This window comes from Penicillium cinerascens, assembly GCF_028974065.1.
Source record: "Penicillium cinerascens strain IBT 15544 chromosome Unknown contig_1_segment0_segment0, whole genome shotgun sequence".
In the NCBI taxonomy this organism is placed as follows: Eukaryota; Fungi; Ascomycota; class Eurotiomycetes; order Eurotiales; family Aspergillaceae; genus Penicillium; species Penicillium cinerascens.
The window spans coordinates 490,624-509,667 of record NW_026695287.1 but is presented as its reverse complement, the minus strand read 5'-3'; the positions used below and the strand labels follow the sequence as shown (position 1 = coordinate 509,667).

The 19,044-nt window shown below is 46.0% G+C and overlaps 6 protein-coding genes across 6 annotated transcripts; 4 read left to right on the top strand and 2 right to left on the bottom strand.

Annotated features, from left to right (window-relative positions):
- Positions 1 to 1,214: 1,214 nt before the first annotated feature.
- N7498_001755 (uncharacterized protein) lies at positions 1,215 to 1,463 on the top strand (the record flags this gene model as incomplete). The annotated part of the gene is made up of 1 exon (XM_058448817.1): positions 1,215 to 1,463. One exon carries the CDS (start codon positions 1,215 to 1,217, stop codon positions 1,461 to 1,463), a length of 249 nt encoding a protein of 82 aa, XP_058311161.1.
- An 824-nt stretch (positions 1,464 to 2,287) lies between these two features.
- On the top strand, positions 2,288 to 3,001 carry N7498_001754 (ribonuclease H family protein; the record flags this gene model as incomplete). Its single annotated transcript, XM_058448816.1, has 1 exon — positions 2,288 to 3,001. One exon carries the CDS (start codon positions 2,288 to 2,290, stop codon positions 2,999 to 3,001), a length of 714 nt encoding a protein of 237 aa, XP_058311160.1.
- A 382-nt stretch (positions 3,002 to 3,383) lies between these two features.
- Positions 3,384 to 4,116, top strand: N7498_001753 (uncharacterized protein; the record flags this gene model as incomplete). Its single annotated transcript, XM_058448815.1, has 3 exons — positions 3,384 to 3,419; positions 3,467 to 4,065; positions 4,101 to 4,116. The coding sequence occupies 3 exons, from the start codon at positions 3,384 to 3,386 to the stop codon at positions 4,114 to 4,116; spliced, it is 651 nt and encodes a 216-aa protein (XP_058311159.1).
- A 3,999-nt stretch (positions 4,117 to 8,115) lies between these two features.
- On the top strand, positions 8,116 to 9,172 carry N7498_001752 (uncharacterized protein; the record flags this gene model as incomplete). The annotated part of the gene is made up of 3 exons (XM_058448814.1): positions 8,116 to 8,248; positions 8,310 to 8,607; positions 8,662 to 9,172. 3 exons carry the CDS (start codon positions 8,116 to 8,118, stop codon positions 9,170 to 9,172), a joined length of 942 nt encoding a protein of 313 aa, XP_058311158.1.
- Positions 9,173 to 9,709: 537 nt separating this feature from the next.
- Positions 9,710 to 10,446, bottom strand: N7498_001751 (uncharacterized protein; the record flags this gene model as incomplete). The annotated part of the gene is made up of 2 exons (XM_058448813.1): positions 9,710 to 10,165; positions 10,219 to 10,446. The coding sequence occupies 2 exons, from the start codon at positions 10,444 to 10,446 to the stop codon at positions 9,710 to 9,712; spliced, it is 684 nt and encodes a 227-aa protein (XP_058311157.1).
- A 4,131-nt stretch (positions 10,447 to 14,577) lies between these two features.
- N7498_001750 (DUF3723 domain-containing protein) lies at positions 14,578 to 18,847 on the bottom strand (the record flags this gene model as incomplete). Its single annotated transcript, XM_058448812.1, has 3 exons — positions 14,578 to 17,970; positions 18,028 to 18,320; positions 18,424 to 18,847. The coding sequence occupies 3 exons, from the start codon at positions 18,845 to 18,847 to the stop codon at positions 14,578 to 14,580; spliced, it is 4,110 nt and encodes a 1,369-aa protein (XP_058311156.1).
- Positions 18,848 to 19,044: the final 197 nt, after the last annotated feature.

Below are 19,044 nucleotides of genomic sequence, written 5' to 3'. Positions count from 1 at the left end.
AGTTGCACGAGATGTCATTAATTCCCCCTGCTCCGATCAAAATTGGCTGAACACATTTGCTTGCCACCTCTTTCAACTCCAACATTTCGGCGACAAACCAATCTTTGAATGCGAAACCCATGATGTGGGTCACGAGCTTTTAGCAGAGACAGTCCCGGTCATCAGGGGTGAAGACACCAACGAGGAAGATATGAATCGAGTGATTCCTCCAGCCTTCTTTGAGGGCGTCTCTCAATTACTTGACCAGAACTCGCACACCATTCACATAGATCAGGTGGAAAAGTTTGACCGATGCTTAGCACACTGGCTACGTATAGTAAAGGTACTCCATACTCACTGTGTCACAATATCAATATGAACGTCAGGCCAGAGATCAAAAAAATAGTGCAGAATCTCAGGTCAAGCGACGCGTCAAGATTTCCAAAAACCTACAATCTCCGCGTCGCGTGGAACAATGTCCAAGCTGTTTTGGATGCGATGAGAAATACACCTCTACCGCGGCCTTTGCCATGGGACCCTGAATTGCGCGTGCCAGAGAATATAACAAAGCTTTGCATCCCCGCAGAAAAATGTCACAAGCTGACATTGTCATTCTCAGACCGCATGGTCTTTTTTCCCAAGGCAGGACCCATGCGGTATTTATCAGGCTTCGGTTATGATGGTAAATATGTCGGTTGGTATAGTTCCTTTCACTCGCACTATCACCTTGAAGTGAAATCCCTCCGAGGCGTGCATTGGGCCAGAGACTCTTCAGGGGCAATTCCAGCCCTCAGATTCAAAGATGGCCAAGAAATGATGGGTAATGCCATTAATTGATGAGCTCTTACCTGGGGCCACACGTTTATCAGTGAATTTTGACAGCAACAAAATGTTGGCAAATGTCACCTGGACTTTTTAAAGAGTTCAATCCGAATATTGGTGAATTGGTTGTTCCTCAGGAAGAACAAAGGACATGATTTACAATCACTCAGAAAGTGCTCGCAAAAAAGTAGCTTGATGACGCTTCACATTTCACTGAGCCAATTTTTAGAGTACTAAATACTACTTCCTATAAAGAAGGTGTTCTCTACCTCGTGATCACCTTTTCATACTATCCAGAAATTTATCTATCACCATCATACCACAAGCACCCTCTCACAGTGAGCTCTAAACATATCAGCTTTGTTTCTGGCCTGAAATATTTTGTGTCCTTTGCCATTTACCTAAGGCCCAAAATGCAGCTCCGTGCCCTTGTTTTTGGCTTGGCTATGACCGCCTCGGCGCTTCCCTTGGGCCCCATTGATTCAAAGGTTTTGGATATTGCCAAGCGTATCGGCGAGACCACGACACTTTCCAGCATTTTCAAACGGATCAGCTCAATTGAGCCGTCAATTGACACCGCTAAGCGCAACAATGAGGTTGAAGATTCTCTGGACATTGCCAAGCGTGCTAGTCAGGCGAAACCCTTTGTGGACATTCCCTGAAACTGAACTTGCAAGTCCCTTGCTTAATTTGGCAATCAGAGAACTGAAATCACATCATGATCAGCATCTATTCATCAAAGTTCGGGTTACCATGTAATCTTGAGGAGTAGATATATCAGGCTATGGAAGGGACAATCAATCATGTATCAAACTTAGGCTTTTTGATAAACGTCAATTGTTCTCTCCTTTGAAATCTGTTTCGTTCGTTGTTTCCTTTTATGACAAATACATATATATATCCACAAAGGAGACTTTTTTTTAAAAAACAGTATCAAAGCGCTACATGAAAAGTCCAACTCTACCTATAATCTACCTGATTGATCCTTGGTATTTACAGTGAAGAGATTAGTTCCCGCGCTGCAGGTTTCATTCTGATTCACATTGCAATAGTATGTAGTGCCGAATTCATTCTGGTATCATTTTATTCGATGCTCTACCTAGCATATCCTAAGCGAATTTTCTACAGGAAACAAACGGAGTACGTGATGGTCCGATTGAGAAAACCACGTGCCTGAGGTTGATAGTAGTCTGTACTGAGAAGGAATATAGAAGTAGTTAGTTGGCGGTGAAGGGTAAGTTGATCAAAATAGATGGGTAAACAAAGTTGCACAAGGGTTTATTATCTCGGTGCGATTTTTCCAGTATCTTTCCAAATAATTTGAATCAATAGAGGTGAAACCCGGGAGTGGCCAACGAGTGATTGATTCCGACAAAGTTCACAAAACGGGCACAGCGAAGCGAACGATGCTGCGACGTCGACCTGGGGAGGAGAGGGACTGGGCTGGATGGACTCCGATGGAGACACAAGCTTGGAAGACGGGCGGATGTCTTTCGGCTCCCCCGGAACTTTGGCGAGCGACTGGGAAAGTCGAAAGGCATTCGTCCAGGCACCATGGCAAGCGCCACCAGAGGTGATCATCGAGGACAGAGAAGTTGCAGTTGACAGCCATAATAACATCTTAATGGGAGACTCAAGGGAAAGACTCGTGATTGTGTACACCGACGGGATCGGAATCGAGGGAAGGATTGGAGCGGCGGCAATCGTCGATCTCGACGATCAACATGCTCACAGCCAGATGGGCAACGATGATATGTCTACCGTGTACGCGGCGGAGCTCCACGCAATCGAGATGGCGCTCGCACTGGTTCTTGAAAGTACGGAGCCGTGGGCAGAACAAGCAAAGAACGGGCTAGTCATCTTTGCAGACAGCCAAGCGGCGCTGAAGGCGCTCCGCCGACCGAAGATGCCATCCGGACAAGTCTACCTGGAAGGTTGCCTTAATCTGATTCGGCGGCTTGCGGCCAGAGGCATTCGGGCAGAACTCAGGTGGATCACTGCCCACCAAGGAGTGATCGGTAACGAGATTGTGGACAAGCACGCCAAAGAGGAAGCCCGGGAACCAGAAGGACCACAGAACCCTGACAACAGGCATATCCGTCTCGCAGCCGCAGTCAAGCGCCGGGTTCGCTATGAGGCGAAGATTGAGTGGGAGAGGCGTGGGCGAAGGAAACGACCATCCCACCGACGAGACGCTTGATCGAGACACCGACAAAGAAGACACTGGAATATTGGTCAGGCCTGCGCAAAGCAACGATGTCGGTGTTGATGCAGCTACGGACCGGGAGAATCGGGCTGAGCGCTTACCTGCACCGAATCAACCGACGCGAGTCAGCGCGGTGTGGCTGCGATCTCGGCAACCAGACGGTGATTCACGTCTTGCTCGAGTGCCCGTTGCACCAGGATGAGCGCGAGAGGATGAGAAGCGCTCTCTCCGATTAGGGAATCGCTCTCCATCGAGACGAACTCCTGACGCGACCGGAGGCCCGCACAATTGTGGCCGATTTCATGGTCAAGACCGGTCTTCTAGGCCAGTTCCAGGCAGTCGATCCGACGGCTTCAATGGTGGAGCGAACCGATCGATGACTCAAAAGCTTGAGGAGTTTTTGTTGTCTGAGGTGAGTCATATTGGGAAAAGATAATTTCACTGGCTAAACTTTGATAGGGAGAAGATCCGGCCGAGTGGCCTTATGCATACCTTTTAGCGCCACCGTGTGTTACACGGCAGCTGAATAACCCGCTTTCTTTCTGGTATCTTTACAACTCCAACAAGGAACTCAGTGCAATGATCGTTCAGCTTCAAACGTCATATGGCGAGCGAAGAATGTGGCTCACAAGAAATTGCCGAAAGAACGCGTCCGGAGGAGGCCCCTACTGCTTTCAGGGAAAATTCGACAAGGATCTGCAAGTCTCACCTTTCACACCTCTCAGGGCTAGCTATGTCATTGACTCAAGCGATCCATGTGCGGCGCCATTGGATAAGCTCAAGATTATGGTGACATTGAAACAAGAAAACAAAACGGTTATGCATGCAGTAGTCAATTCCACTGCTCCGCCGCTTGACGCTGCTACTGCGAGCCTAGGCTCCTCCGTGCTCTTCCTCGTGAAGTGGTGGTGGGTCCCTATGTGTGCCATCGTGGTTTTTCGGATACTTTCCAAAGCTGCCAAGATTTACTTGACACACAGTGACAACGAACTCAACATCCAGACAAGAGCAGAACCACTTAGAACAGCCATTGCTAAGTCTGCACGTTTATCTGACAGGTAAGTAAGTGTTCTCTTTAAGTCAGTACTGTAAGGGGCATTATTGACTAATTTGTCCTTAGGAAACTGGAACAATACTTCTATTTAATTCTATGCTCTATGGTGGAGGGCCAGTCTCGCATAAAAAGTGTAAAATATATCACCTCCGGAGAGCACTGTGATAGAATTGGGGTCATATATGCACGTTCACAGTATTCTGGAGGTCAAGTTCCAGTGTCGTCCATTGATATCGAAGAAAAGATCGACGAGGATATGCCTCAACAGATTGTCTTTCAAGTTAATACTCCGACTTTCTACTCCAATTTCCTTCATTACAGGTCTCCATTTGCGGCCCTACAGAGTGAACTACTTGATGAGGAGCGGACCCGGACGGCGTGGTCGTCTCATCCACGTGAGTTTGCTGCATTGTTTCCGCATGACAATGGAGATATTCGGCGGAAGCCTCCAGATTGGCGTTGGCAAATCATCTGCATGCTTCGAAGTGCCCCCACGCAGACCAACTTTCCGCGCCAAACGCCTTACGAGCCATGCAACGGGATTTCTTTGACAGACAATATTGTTGCACAACACTGTTCAGATGACGATTTCCGTGCATATACACGTACTCTCATCCGAAACTTTTTGGGGCATTGGATAGGAGGTTTCCCCCTATGCCTTATAAAAGGGGGAGACTTTGAACTTGTTGGATTGAGCCGAGATGCTGTTCTTAGGGTGCATGAAGCTTTTCTCAAAGCAGCAATCATGACTTGGGCTATTAATTCCGCCGGACAAGGTGCGGTGGGACCGAAAAACACCGCCTACCTATTATCTACGATGCTTAGCGTGACTGGATTAAACCTCTGGGCATGTTTTAAATCTTCACTTTGATGCTACTAGTGACACCAGAATTCAAATTGGAGTGGATTGAAATTATCTGTCGCTTGGTTTTCTGCTCTTCACTATCATATCACCTAGTAGACGCGGGCTTGCAATGGTCGTCATAAAAGAAAAGGGTGTGGAGGCCACGCGAAGGTAGAGAGGCTTAGAAGGAAAGAAGGTTGGGGCTATATCCCCTCCTAATTACCCGTTGAAGATCTCCAGTGGCCCGCAGGAAAAAGCACCCCTGTTTAATACGCCTATGAATACGTCATTTGATTAAAGATTCAGAAATGAGAAAAGGTGGAACCTCGCTTACCGATGTGTTACTAGGTTTCGTGCGGGACAAGCGCACAGCTTGTCCCGTACAATGGATGTTTCTGGGTTCGTAACTGAAGGCGGTCCCAAGCACAGTCGAATTTGCAGTCGCGGCTTGTGGAGGAGATTTAATGACGGGTGTGCAATTATTTAAAAGGCAATAAAGTTCTTGCGTGAGACGCTCAGCCGAAGGTGATGATCGAAACTCCATATTGCAGAGATAAGAAAGTATGATGAGGGATAAGGCTTTAATGCAGCAGTCGTGAATTAGACAGAATGGGTTGTATGGCTATTTATCAGAACGTGACGAGTAGCAAGGCCATACTCAAGTTTTAGTAGCCTCAGCAAAATAGGTAGAAACATTTAAAGCTCCCAGGAGCAAAGCATGATTTCGTATACCAAGAGCACGAGCGGCATTGGTATGGAAAAATGTATACAAGTCAAAACTCGGGGTAGTAAAAAAAAGCGGCTTCCTCGTGTTCCGAGGATGCACCATGTTGACCCCGCATATCATATCCCCTCCACTTCCCAGGTATGTCTCATTAAACCCTCCTTTTTCAACAAAAGTTCCTGGGAACAAGATTCTACCATATTTTATGTCGCAAGCTCCCCACATCTGCATGACTTACTCGAGCCTTATTTATGACTATCTTGCTGTAGTTGTTGTTGGTCTTATAGTTTCTTATCGTTGGGAGAACTGAGTATGTATTCCCGCGAATGCCCCATGATTATTACCGATCAGTCTTGTTCTCCTAGAAGCCTATTCTTCGACCTAGCATCTTCCAAAACGTGTCTAGCGTCAATGACAGTGGTATGTTATCTATTGGGAGGATTGTACTAAAAGGGACTGGCAATGCAACCCGCGCTTTCTACAAAAGTCCTCTCAGGAGTTTCTTGAATAATAAGGGGCGTATTTCATCAAATCAAAATGATGATCAGTGACGGGGACAGCCTTATTGTCGTGAAGCCTGTCCTTAAATCACGGTCGATGGTCTACCTTTGGAACTTTACCCTTAGTTCTGTTTGGCAGGACCTGTTAGTCGAAGATCCTTACATCCTCGAGAAGGTATGAATTATTTAAAAAAAATTTACATGTTCCTGATTTTAACGTTATAACAGTGTACCAACCCACTTGGAGCTTCATTCTGACAGGAAAAGACGGCAAGAGGATTAGTATGAAGGCGTATACTGTACCGATCCATCTTTCACTTTTTCCGCAACCCACGAGATATGCTTAGTCACTGCTAAGGCCCACTAACTTAACTATTGCCATTTCGCTCCCTCGCGGCCAAAAAGCAAACCATGGTTTATGGCCCTTTGAGCGAAAGCTGGCAGCAAGTGGAGTTCGAGAAGCTTCGGTCACGTGGGTGGACAATTCACCCTTACACCACTGGAGCCAGTAGTGGCAGCAATTCTGGCACTGACGACTGGCCGCCCGATTGAATATGAGGATACTGCCTTGTTTGTTCATAATGGCTCAGGTTTTGATAGTCATTCTAGTCGACTCCAGGTAAAAAAAAAAGCACGGCTGGGATTGAATTAGCTCCGAGTGAATGTGATGATTTATTGTGGGATGAAAGCTGGGATATAGGCTGCGAAGAAGTTCTCTTAGATTCGGTGTTGGTAAATATAGATAAATTGCCCAAGAAGGTGACCTTTGTCATTTCTGAGTATCACATTCTGAGCGAAGACCAAACTGCTAGCACCCCTCGATGGTGCCCTCCAAAATCTTGGACTAATTAAAGTCAACCGGAGACTATGGTGTTCTAAGATAAAGCTAGGAGAAATGGCTCTGACGCAGTCACTGAGAAGAAACTGACTGGCTTACACATTTAAAGTGTCTTTCAGGGACTTCTTAAATAAGGGGCCGTTGTTAACGTTTTAACATTCCTTTGATTGGGAGGAACATTTAGATTGATTTTATTTAGTAGGTGGATACCCGAGAAACGGTTCCCGGGAGCAGGAAACATATTTCGCTTCGATGTTATTTACCTCCGATTAATTAATCAACGGAAACAGTAAACTAATTGATTGGTCCCGTAATATAAAGTACAGACTTGGCTAAACGATCAAAGAATATTAGCTAGATAATCATGCCAAAAAGGTGGAGACAGTGGGTGGTATGTTAATAGGAAAACACGCCCGTATTATCGTATTAACGGCCAGGTTGGCCCCTGTTTTCAAATAAATGTTGGAATTGTCCGATTCGCCGAAAAGTGAGAATCTACTACGAAAACACGTCTGAATGCGAAAAGTAATATGAAATAATAGGTACACATTACATGTACCTCGCAATAGAGTGGTAGAGAGAAAGCAAAAAACCATACTTTGCGTCGGTTTTCAAGAAAAAGGGTTTTGACGTACAGTAACATCGGACTTCTATGGTGTGGCTCTTATTTTGACGTAACTTACCCTTAATGAGTTGGTCAACTGAAATTACACTATTACCAATCGGCTGAAGGATAGTAAATATAAAGTTCTTAAAAGTGATCCAGCTTCCCACATATGAATACATTTTCTCCCTCTATCTCCAACCCAGTGTGGGCTTCCGGCATGCCTTTGGTAACCTCCAGGCGTATTTTGCTCGTCACTAGCCTCATAAATGACTTTGACCAGGCGCCCCACTTCATTTTAGACACCGACATGCGCCCTCTTCAAAGTGGGGTATATGATATCTGGGTCCTTCAATTCCACGATGGATCACGAGTCTGCGTAAGGGTTCCAGTCCGAATGCAATGTCAAAAACCAAATGTTATTGCGAAATTAGTTGAGAATGAGATATCTATTCTCGATGGGCTTGCTCGGGCCAACTTCCTTTGGTCGCCTCGTCCCATTACCTACTCTCTTGATTTCAACAACCATTTGCGATATCCCTATATGGTCCTAAGCTGGATCGATGGTAAGCCACTGAAGTGGTCGGATGAAATCCCTCTCAAAGCGGCTCGGGATAAAGTACTTCGCCAGTTGGCATCGATCACGTTTGAGCTGCTGAGATGCACCGCAATGGAAGGTAGGTGGCAACACTAAAAACCTTCCCTTGCTAAGCTTCATCTGACCTACATTTTATACAGAGGACAACAGCTGGACTGCCGAGGCATTCCTTGTCAACCTGATTGACAAGAGGGCTCGGCGCGTGCTGCACGAGGGCGTAGAAGGACTCGATTTCCAGGATTGCATTTCTCTACGAGTCATTGCGCGCATCTTGTCTAAAATGCCCAACAAATTCTATCTACATGAAAATCCTCCTGGATGCAGTTATCGAACTAATTTTCCAGTCAATTTGGAAAAGACTGCAGCCATTTCAGCTATATCGCATGATGATTTGTCTGCGAAGAACATAATAGTTGACAAAGACTACAATGTCAAAGGGTCTGTATCTCAATCCGTATCAACTATATTGATGCAGACATTAATGGTAGTCAGTAGGCTGATCAACTGGACTTGCGCAAAACAACTTCCCGTACGTTACGCAGTGAGGCTGCCTCAGCTCCTCGGCCCTGATTTCAAGAAGCCAGATCCGGAAGACTCCTGGAGAGGCTGGGAGGTCGTCCCGCCATCTGAGATGCTCCAAAAAGATAGAGAGGGTTTTGTGGACCATCTCACATGGATTCTGTTAGACGAAGCTCCAGGATCTACAATAAGCGAATTAGCCCCATTGGCTTGCGACAGAGATGATATCGATTGGAAACATCTTGCATTTCTCGCCGTTTTCATGACCAATATTCATCATAAAGTGGTTCAGAAACAGTTTCTAATGCGTAAAACGATGATATGGGATGCGTTGTCACCTGGCACTTGGGAAAGAATGCTTCAACAAGAGATGGTCAGCTTTTATTATGACCAACTGGATATGCCCGAGGACATGGATAACGGAGAACCTTCAGTCAGAGCCGCCCATCCGCCTGTTTCTCTGGTCACAAATGATATTTGTTGAGAAATAAAAGTGTATTCGGATTGCGAAATAAGTTTGACACAGCCGGAAACGGATGACTACCAAAAATAGGTAGAACATTGAGATCACCCACGCTGGTGAATCCTATGCTAGTGAACACATAATACGATATATAGCATGACATTATATACTTCAGCACCGACAGTGTTCCCAGCATTAGGCGGCTTCACGCCACTAGAATACCTGCCGCCTTGACATAGCCGGTATTTCGCTATTTAGTGAATGTTGAAATTTTTACTTAGAGGCTCTAGGGGAGACCTTTTGCTTCTATGGACAATTTTTGGCGGACGATTTAGAGGACCGCGAAGGTATGGCAAAAATGAAGGGCGAAATGAGACAGGAAGTATAAGTATTTAAGCTAATGTCTCGTACACGTCGTGAGTTGACGAGCGATAATCATCAGGTTTGTTTTGATTCCATATTTCACATTCATTAAATAGGTCTCAGTGAAAACCAAAATTGCAGAGCAAGGGGGCTATCCAACGCTATTGATCAGTTCCGAAGGTGCAACGACTTCTTTCAAAAGCCAAGGCCAAAGAAACCCACTTCAATACCTGCATCGTCACGTGCCCTCAGTTCCGTGCTCGCAGAGATCAGTCCGTCATCCTCCATTTTGTCGTACTCAATCACAGCGGTGTGCTCATCTAGAAAGAGACGGCCATTTTCCAGAGACAGCTCCGACTGTATTTGTAGGTTTGAAAAATCATCAAGCATTTCACCAGCGGCGTAGTGGTGGATAGTCCATCCATGGCGTCTGAGCGTGTTAAGCTCCTCGACCTGCCAGCGTCCTTTCAAAGGTCCGCACACAACAGTGTGATTGGCAAGGGAGATATTATTGAAAGGGCAGTATACAGCTTTGGAGGGGATCAGGAATATTTCGTGTGTTGCAAAAAAGGGGATTTTGGGCTCGCTGAGGCACTCCACTTTAACGCTCTTCCCATCTGTTACTCTGTGATAAGATGACCCAAAAAGTTCCTAAAGAAGTCTTGTCAACGTAAAAATCTGATGGAAAAAAGGGATTTGCATACGTCAATAGCTTGATAAGAGGCGCTGGTGGTCAGATAATCGTACCAGAGAAAGGCGGAGACGGGAGATGGTATGTAAATAGTAGCCCGTTTTCGCATTATCGGCTCAACGACCAGGATGGCAAATGTTCTCTTGATCACAGTCCTGGCATGATCAGATTCGCCAAAAAAGCTCTCTAGCAGAACAAGGCCATCGAAAGGCACTGGACTTGAGAATTGATGGGAAGACATGTGATTGTGATGACTGAACGCCAGATGTCTCTTGATGGTATAAAAAAAAAATGAAAGTAGGCTGAGGGAAAAAATGGGACAAGCAGCCCTTTATGGTACAACCATGCCCGCACTAAAAAAACGGCAGGGCGCCAGGATAATCAACTCCCTGGAGCTACAAGGGCGATAAATAGCGTTCAACTGAGGTTGAGCGGAAAAGGAGTGGTTACAGTACATACTAGCTCTGCAGTAATTTCTTTTTCATTGATTGCGCCTCTGGTCGTTTCTCATCTGTAAATAGCTATTAGCATTGATATCGATGGGTGCCCCGGATAAGCTGGATAGAGGAAAATGGAGTCATGATGTTCCTAGGGGGTTAGCTTAAAAAATCTTTTACTTGCTTTTGATTGTACAGGGCCGCTCAAAATCAGCTTCACCCTTCGTTTCCTTCCTTTTTCTTCCCCTTGAGCTCTATTCCGAAACACGGTATTCCTCATTTGATCTAGCCTGCGGTGAGATCATGAATTGTTTTGTAACATCTGATACTCCGCCGGCGAGGCTGTAACTTTCTTGAAACTTGAAACGACTCTTGAGATTTTGTCTCAATGTTGTCTATCATGAATGCTTCCTTCCGCTCGAGCCAAGGTAATGTGCCATGAGGTATCTGCACGTTTACGATTGGTGATGGCAATTATCAAGCAGTCCTCCTTGTCTAAACAATTGTGAGATATCAGACTAAGATGTCCGGGTTCTTCTGCATCTAGGTGGGTCACCTGAGAGCGGGATAGATTGGAATTTGGGAGATGTGACTCCTCTTTCCAGCACCCTCGAAATTATCGAGCTACAGTCATGCAAACGAATATTCCTCATGAGGTACAAATTATGGATGGCAAGCAGGGGTGTATACCATTAACCAGCTACAGTCAACACCATCCCCACACGTAACCAGTAGAATGTTGAATTTCGGTAGCCTGCTAATATTAATTTGATCCTCTTAGTTAGCGCCGGGGTTTTACCAAAACCCCTGTTGCTGCAAACTAACCAAACATCATATATCACGTGATTGAATGTAACACATATATGCGCAACCTTCCCCCCCCCCCCTTTTTCCCGGCCGCCCGCCGACGTTTTCGCATTGACTTGGTCCCCTTCGCAACTCACAACCCTCGATTGTGATCGAATTCGGCAGCCGTCTTTATTTGCTGCGATATATCATGTATAAAGCTGGTCATACGAGGACTATAATGGGATCTTTCCATACTCTACCACAGGAGATCTTGGATTTAATCGCAATGAACCTCGACCTTCCCGATTACTTACAGTTCCGTATGATTTGTCGACGAACGTGGTCTTTATTCGGCTGTGAGACTCTTACGCTCAATTTTAAAAATATCAAGGCTCTCAAACGCGAGAAGCTAGAAGAATGGTATGGGAACTGCCAATTACAAGGATGTCATTACATATCGCAAGGCCACATTCTATCATACGCCTATCGCAAGAATGGTCTGACTTCAGGCCTGGATATTCTGGTCGAACATGGAGCATCCCTGAAGTTCATCCCTTGTGGTAACCTCGTTGAACACGCGGCTCGTTCGGACGATTACAAAAGACAATTAAACTGGTTGACCGATCATGGTGCTTCTTATCATGAAGTCCGAGGGGGAATCAATAGGCTTTGTCGCGAAAGTTATGACAGAAGCTGTCAATCATATAACAGACGCGATATCGACAAGTTCAGCTGGCTGTTCCAGCGCGGAGCCTCTTTGGATATCTTGGCCGAAACAGTCTGCAACGTTCCTAGTAGATGTAGTCCAAGGACAAAACATGCTCTACGATTTCAACAAGACCGTTTGAAGAAGGCACTCAGGGCGGAGCAGATCCCTCGCGTTCCTAGAAAATTGTCACAGCGCAGTTGACATATCGTCAAGTTACCTGCAGCACGACGATTTGGTACTAGAACCGGTACGAATGATACGTGACCCCTGTCGAGTTCACTCGCTTAGCTAGGGTTCTGACCCATACCTGTATATAAGGAGAGGATTTGAGGAATTATATACTGCTACCTACAGACTGAGTCTTAACGACAGGGATGCCATAGATGCATTTCTACAGAGATACCTCTACTGGCTTGAGACCCTTAGCATATTAGGAAGACTTTCTGATGGCATACGTTCTATAAAAAAGCTTGAAAATTTGACTCAGGTAGGTTGTACCAATCGTACAAAGATGGGTTCTCTTTCTAATAGTAGATGAAATATTTAAAAATCGCCCATGTGCTGCAGGTTTATTTTACTAGACTCATTCGACCCATATTCCTGAAAGTCTTCATACGTTAACACATTCTCTGCGTTTCTTTGACGTGAGAAAGAAAATTAGGTATTCCCCGAGTCAACCTATTGCGCCTCTGATTACCTTTAGGCCGAATGGTCCTAAATCTTCAGCCAGAGCTTCTCGTCTGGACTATCAGACTATTTGGAAAGGATGATATTATAGTGTTACGCCTTGTGTCGCGTGACATATACGCTGTTGTAATCGGGATACTCTTTTCAAGAAAGGCCTCTTTCAATCTATCGAGCTGTAAGGGACGGAAGATTGGACATCGCGAAATAACATATGAGTCGATAACAAGCTAATGCTACTGTTGAATATGGTGAATATACTCCTCTCTGGCGTGAAGTAATTACCACCACTCTTGACCAATTTGGCTCGCGCTACCCAGATATTTCCCATACCGGTGCTCTTTGTGAAGGCTTTGTGTCACCACGCATTGTCAGTCCGAAGAGTGTGTAGATTTATTTGTAAAGTTAAGGGATAGAAAGACGCTCTTTGCAAAAGGATTCGAGGGCTTCCTTTGTGAATACCAGTGGTAGAAAAGATAATTGTCTGGATATATCACTTTTTCGGATTGGCGTTTTTAATTCATCGAGTGTTCAAGGAGAGCTACATTGAGTAAATTTATTCATCACAAGCATCTGGATTCACCAATGCACTTAATCCAGTGTGCATGAATTGAGTTGAAAGGGAAAAACACCATTCTTGGCTATTCCAATTATTTTCGGGAACAATAAAGGTAAGGAGAATCGGCTTGAGTTGCTGAAAGCAATGATTAAAGCTATGAAATCCAATTGAACTCAGCTATGGGCCCATTAATGTCACCGAACATTTTACAACTCGATCCCGATAACTTCGTGATGTATCTTCCCTACGTACCTGTTATGAATATAACAACCCAGATATGAACTACGGTTATCCAAACGTGGACAACAATATATGACAAGTCTAATGCATTTAAATTGAAATCCATTTTCCAAGTGCGTCGAATTTTTTACACTAACTCTCAACAGACACAGAGATTCTTTAAGAAACAATTTTCGTAGCCAAATACTTGCTATTTAGGTTTTTGATTCAATTCCAAACGCCATCATGGGAAGCTATATAGGGAAAGAAATCCAAACAGGAGAAGCTTAACATGACAAAGAGAGTCACAGGGTTAAGCTGGCATATTACAAGCAGAGTGTCTATTCAAGCGGAGAGACTGTGGAGATTAAGTTGACAGCACAATACTTAAATATTTGCTGCAAACGTAGCCGTACACTTTGAATACGGGAGCTATCAATGCTTGTCCGAATCAGTCAGAATGGCCTGGAATGCGGTGCTTTTACTTGTAACGATCATATGGTTGATAAAGAAGTCTAAATCGCACTGAGAAGGGCTCGACTACCTCTATGGACATTTAATCTTGTATCAGAAGCCTATATGACCTTCAAGCCGTGAGAGCCTCTGATACATTGATTCAAGGCCATTCAGGCCTGATATACGGAGTTCAGAGTCCAAACTAGCTAATGATCAAATATCGTATGCCCGGTGGCAGTACGCCGAAGGCGACTGGCCGCTGCTCTATAGCTTAAGCCAGATTGTCGCGGGTAGAAGGCGATGGCATGAGAGACAAAGGCAGATGTCAAGGGATTGTGTGCTTGATACACTAGTCAACGGCCCGTTGGCCCGGCTGGCCCACGATCCGAGGATCGTGGGCCAGCCAGACCAAATAGCCGTCAACTGGCGGCCTCACCTGCTTATTAACACGACGGGCCAAGGAACCGGCGCCTGCGGTCCGGATTTGATCACAATCTGTGTCTTTTGAGGTGCGAGAATCTATGAAATACCATCATCGTAAGCTTCGTTACCATCACCTTCCCCCAGAGCACGTGAAACAAATTTCACATTCTCTTCACTGGCAGAGAAATTGCGCCCAATTGCCACAAAAACGGTGTTTGTGTCACTCTGGACGGCCGCTTCGAAGCACATCCCAGGAGCAATCTGGCGGAGGTTTTGATCATAAAATGTTGCCTCATAATTCCGCGCTAGGTCCTTGGAGAAGCTGATTACTGGTGCCGGATCAGACGGATCGACCATCATATGCACTTCCTTAAATCCACCACGGGCATCTCTTCCCCGGAAAACAATTTGTATCTTCGAAGTATCCTCTCGTTCATCGCGTGGATCAGCTTGAGCATGGGGTTCTTGTTCAAGACGCGCATAGACGGCTTTCTGCCTTTCATTTCGGCCTCCATCATTTACAAAAGCCGAATTCTGGTAATGCACCGCAGCCAGCGAGTCATGTGGTGTTCCAACCCCTCCTTGCGACTCCCTGGGCTCTTGTTCTGATGTAGCAGTTTGTCCCGCCCATTCTTCGAAGTCAATTCGCGTGATTGCCCTTGCCTTTCTCATTTCTTTGATCGCCCTTGGCTTCTTGGTTTCGCCCTCAGGGCGTTGTTGGTATTGTTTGCTGTACCCACGTGACGCAAAAGACCTTTTGAGTTCATTCGAAGTGTTTTTTGGGGGGTATGTCTCTGCGTGTGGCTCTGTTGGTGGGTTATCGCGCGTTTCAAGTTCGACCGTGCTAGTTTGTTGGGGTACGTCAACGTGCTCAGAGATTACCCGAAGTGGTCGTTCCTCGATGCCCTGTCTTTCACTTGGTCGGCCACCCGGTAATGCTTTTGAGGCGTCCGTAGGTCCACTGTGGCTTTGCCTTGCCCCAGCGGCCTCTGTAGTAGCTAGAATGATGGATGGAAGGCTTCCTGGTACTGCACCCACCAATTGCTGCTCAGATGCTGACTGAGGGAAAATCAATCCGTCTCGCTTTGAATTATGTCCGACATGTCCAGAGGCTTGCGACAAGGTTTCAGCTTGGATCTGCGAAGATACGCTTTCTAGGTTTTCCGACAAACTGGTCCGGCCCTCTGCCGCCGGATATGCTTGATTTGCTAGGAAGCCATCGGCTGGCATTTGAATGGTACTCGGCTCGGCTGCTTGCTCCGCATCATGACTTCGACGCAACAAGGAGTCCTGGGATCCGAGAGAATCACCTTTTCCAGCGTCGAAAATCCCCGCAGAAGTCGTAAGAGTTGCATCCCAGGGAGACAGATTCCGTTCGGATCCACCCCGATCTTCTCGGCCTTTCAAGCCATAGTCTTGATAATCTTGTATATCCTGTGGCTGGACATGCGTCTCTCCAAAGTTGATTTGCGTCACTGGTCTGGTTTGGCGTTCCTGTCCGGGTGGTTCCTTTTGATGTGATAAATTGTCGATCTCCTGGTCCAATGTCTCTTGCAGGTCATCAAGAACAGAACAGTCTTTTTGCTTTCTCGGCTGTGTCCTGTCATATGAACTCCAATTTTGTCGGGCATCGCTTCGTAAACCATAATTTCGTGGCGCCCAATTGTCAGGACTTCGACTCCTTCGGGCGTTGTATCTCATCTCTTTATCCCGCTGTGAGCGAATGTAGGGACTTCGACTCCTTTGGACGCTGTTACCAGAATATCTACCAGTATGTGGTACGGACCGCCTGTGTTCCGTAACATACTGGATTTGGTCTTCTCCAGATTCAATTCTTTCAATGTTGCCTGCACCTGCGCCATCCAATGCATCACTCATGGCCACATCGCCCTCGGGCTGATGGCTCATGTTTACTGAGTTCTCTTCTAGGTGGTCTTGCTCGGCACTTGTTGCCAACACGAGTGGGCTGTCTTGAGGTTGCGGCTGCTCCTGTAAAGTGTCGATAGACATTCGCAAGTCTTCATGTTGAGATTCATGATCTAAACGGCCCTGAAAGCTGATTTCGGCGACTGACGACATCTCAGTGTCGTCATTCAGATCGAGTTCGGAGGTTTGCTGCGGGCGTTCGATTGAACTGAACTGGGATCCCTCATTTTCTGCAAATATCGATGACCCATCCATTGAACGCGAATCATCGCCTGCGCCGTAAATACTTTCAGAAGCAGTAAGGGACACAGGACGTTCCAATCCTTCATGACGAGAACGAACCAGCGGGTTCATCCTACGCTCATGCTTTCGATTTTGCGCCCTTTCTGTCTGCTTTTCTTGCCGATGTCGACGTCTGTGTTTTTCTGCCGTATTATGCTTTTTTTGGTACCCTTCCTCCAAGTATGCTTGATGCCGGGATATCTCGGCTTCGCTGAATCGGTCGCTTGGCCGAGGTCCTTCCCTGGGTACAAATAGCGGCGAAATAGAATCCCGATCCCTACCATGCCCTGACAAAGTGGGTTGCAATTCACCGAAGAATTTGTAGTAAACACACTGTCTCACAAACAGCGAAGAAACCTTGTTGATAGTCGATGGCCATGCACTATGGAGTTGGTCGACGAAGAGGAATCGACGGTCTTGCCTCTGAACTTTGGTTGCGGGCTTCCCACATCGAGACTTGATTTGTAATTCTCTATCATCAATGAACTCTTCCTCGGGCTCGCAATCAAGCGGTGAAGCTTGGTTGAAGTACTCCGCAACACGATCCACAATGGAATCAAAACCGTTATACTGGAATTGTTCAGGCTTCCTTGCTTTTAAAAGGGCTTCGCGTGCGATTTGCCGATCGGGGGACTGTTTCAACAGATTGGCGATCTGTTCAGACCGAAAACCAACCTTATGAGCTAGAATAGCCATGTCGTAAAGGACTTTTTGATCTGCCTTTTCGCAGCTTTTCACCACGCCATCCTTATTTTTGGGCTCTTTAGTCAGTTCCAGGTAATGACGCATAGCATAGAGCCAAATTTGTCGATAAGCGATTTCTGCACGGTCGGTTTCGCAACTCTTGTCTCGCCGGAATTTCGTTTCGGAGGTTTGAATTAAGCAACCCTTTTTGTCACAAAGTGGTCGCGAAAAAGCATTTCGCATCGCGCGCTTGACAGTTGATTGGTTTTGGTTCAATGAAACTACTCGTTTCAAGCAATTTGCACAAGACTCCAGATACCAGACATCATAAAAAAAGGTATGGAGCGATGGGATAATCCGTTTTCTGGATTTCATTTTCTTCCAGATCGAGGCACGCTCAGCCGAAGTGAATCTCGGGAAGGCTTCACCGCCAAGAACAAGCCCCTTCGCAGTTTTTCTGTCTTTGTTTGAGACCCCTGGACCCAGGAGCTGCAAAGCTTGTATCGAATGGGTATCAAACTTTAACATCTTTGAACGCTTGTACTTCACCAAAGACGCCCAATATTCATACAAATCGTTCAAACCATTGACTAATTCCTATGTTGATCAGTTTTGGTCACGTGAGTTCTCCACCCATTTCAATTTTCAACTAACCTCGTCGCACCCAATCGCCAATGCTCGGGAGACTGAGCAGAGCTTTAAGCCTTGGTCTAGTAGTGCCGGTAATGCCAAAAGAGAATTCAAAGCGGCACGGACGTCGTCGTGGGATTTAAGTTGATTAAATCGTTTCAATTTGTTCGGCGATAGACGCGCCTTCCATCTTTTTTCAAAATGCGCATTTGCTTCGTATTGATACTGTCGGATTTTGCGATATATCTCGCCGTCCGTCGGGATCTTCTCATTACAGTATTCTTCAATGAGCGTTGCTTGAAGCGAATGGCTTATATCTGTGACACAAATTAGCAAGCAATGCACAAATCAGTGGGGAAAAAGCTGCTTGATAGGCTTTAAAGGCGCATCATGCGGGTTGGTTTCATAGTGGGAGAATACGCGAACCATCTAAGTATAAATCCACTGTCCACCATTGATCGCATTCCGACAGAAACTCTTCGCCGGCCTTCAGACGATGCTGGCCGTGGAGGCACTTTACTTGCCCGCTAGAGAAAGGCAGTAGAGGATATTTATCGGGTGTTCCGCTCATCAGTAGCGCCGCGCTCACTCCCGCTTTTTGAAGCGCAGCATTGAGATTGTCATTCGATACAACGGCAGTGACATGATTAGCAACTTCTAATCGTCGACAGCCTTCTTTGCTGAAGATCTCGCATAGTCTATCGACATTCCTAGGATCCAAGGACCGACAGATAGAGGGGTGAAGGAAAATCTGTTTCAAGTTGATGCGAGCTGTTCCTCGGTATTTTCGATTGCGTTCAGTGGTTACACGAAGCTCGTGATCTGTGTACATAGATCGCTCCATGTCTAAGCAGAAAACGATAAACCACATGCACAACGAGAGGGGTATCATCTTTATCTACATCCTTTCTTGGAGCCTCAAAAATAGGTGGTGAAGCCCTGTGATAAAGGATCATTTATTGTGAATTCAATTAATCAAAATGCCATTCTTGTATTGAGGGCCCGTTCAGTAAACTGTCAGGAGCTTAGTACGCGTTTTGA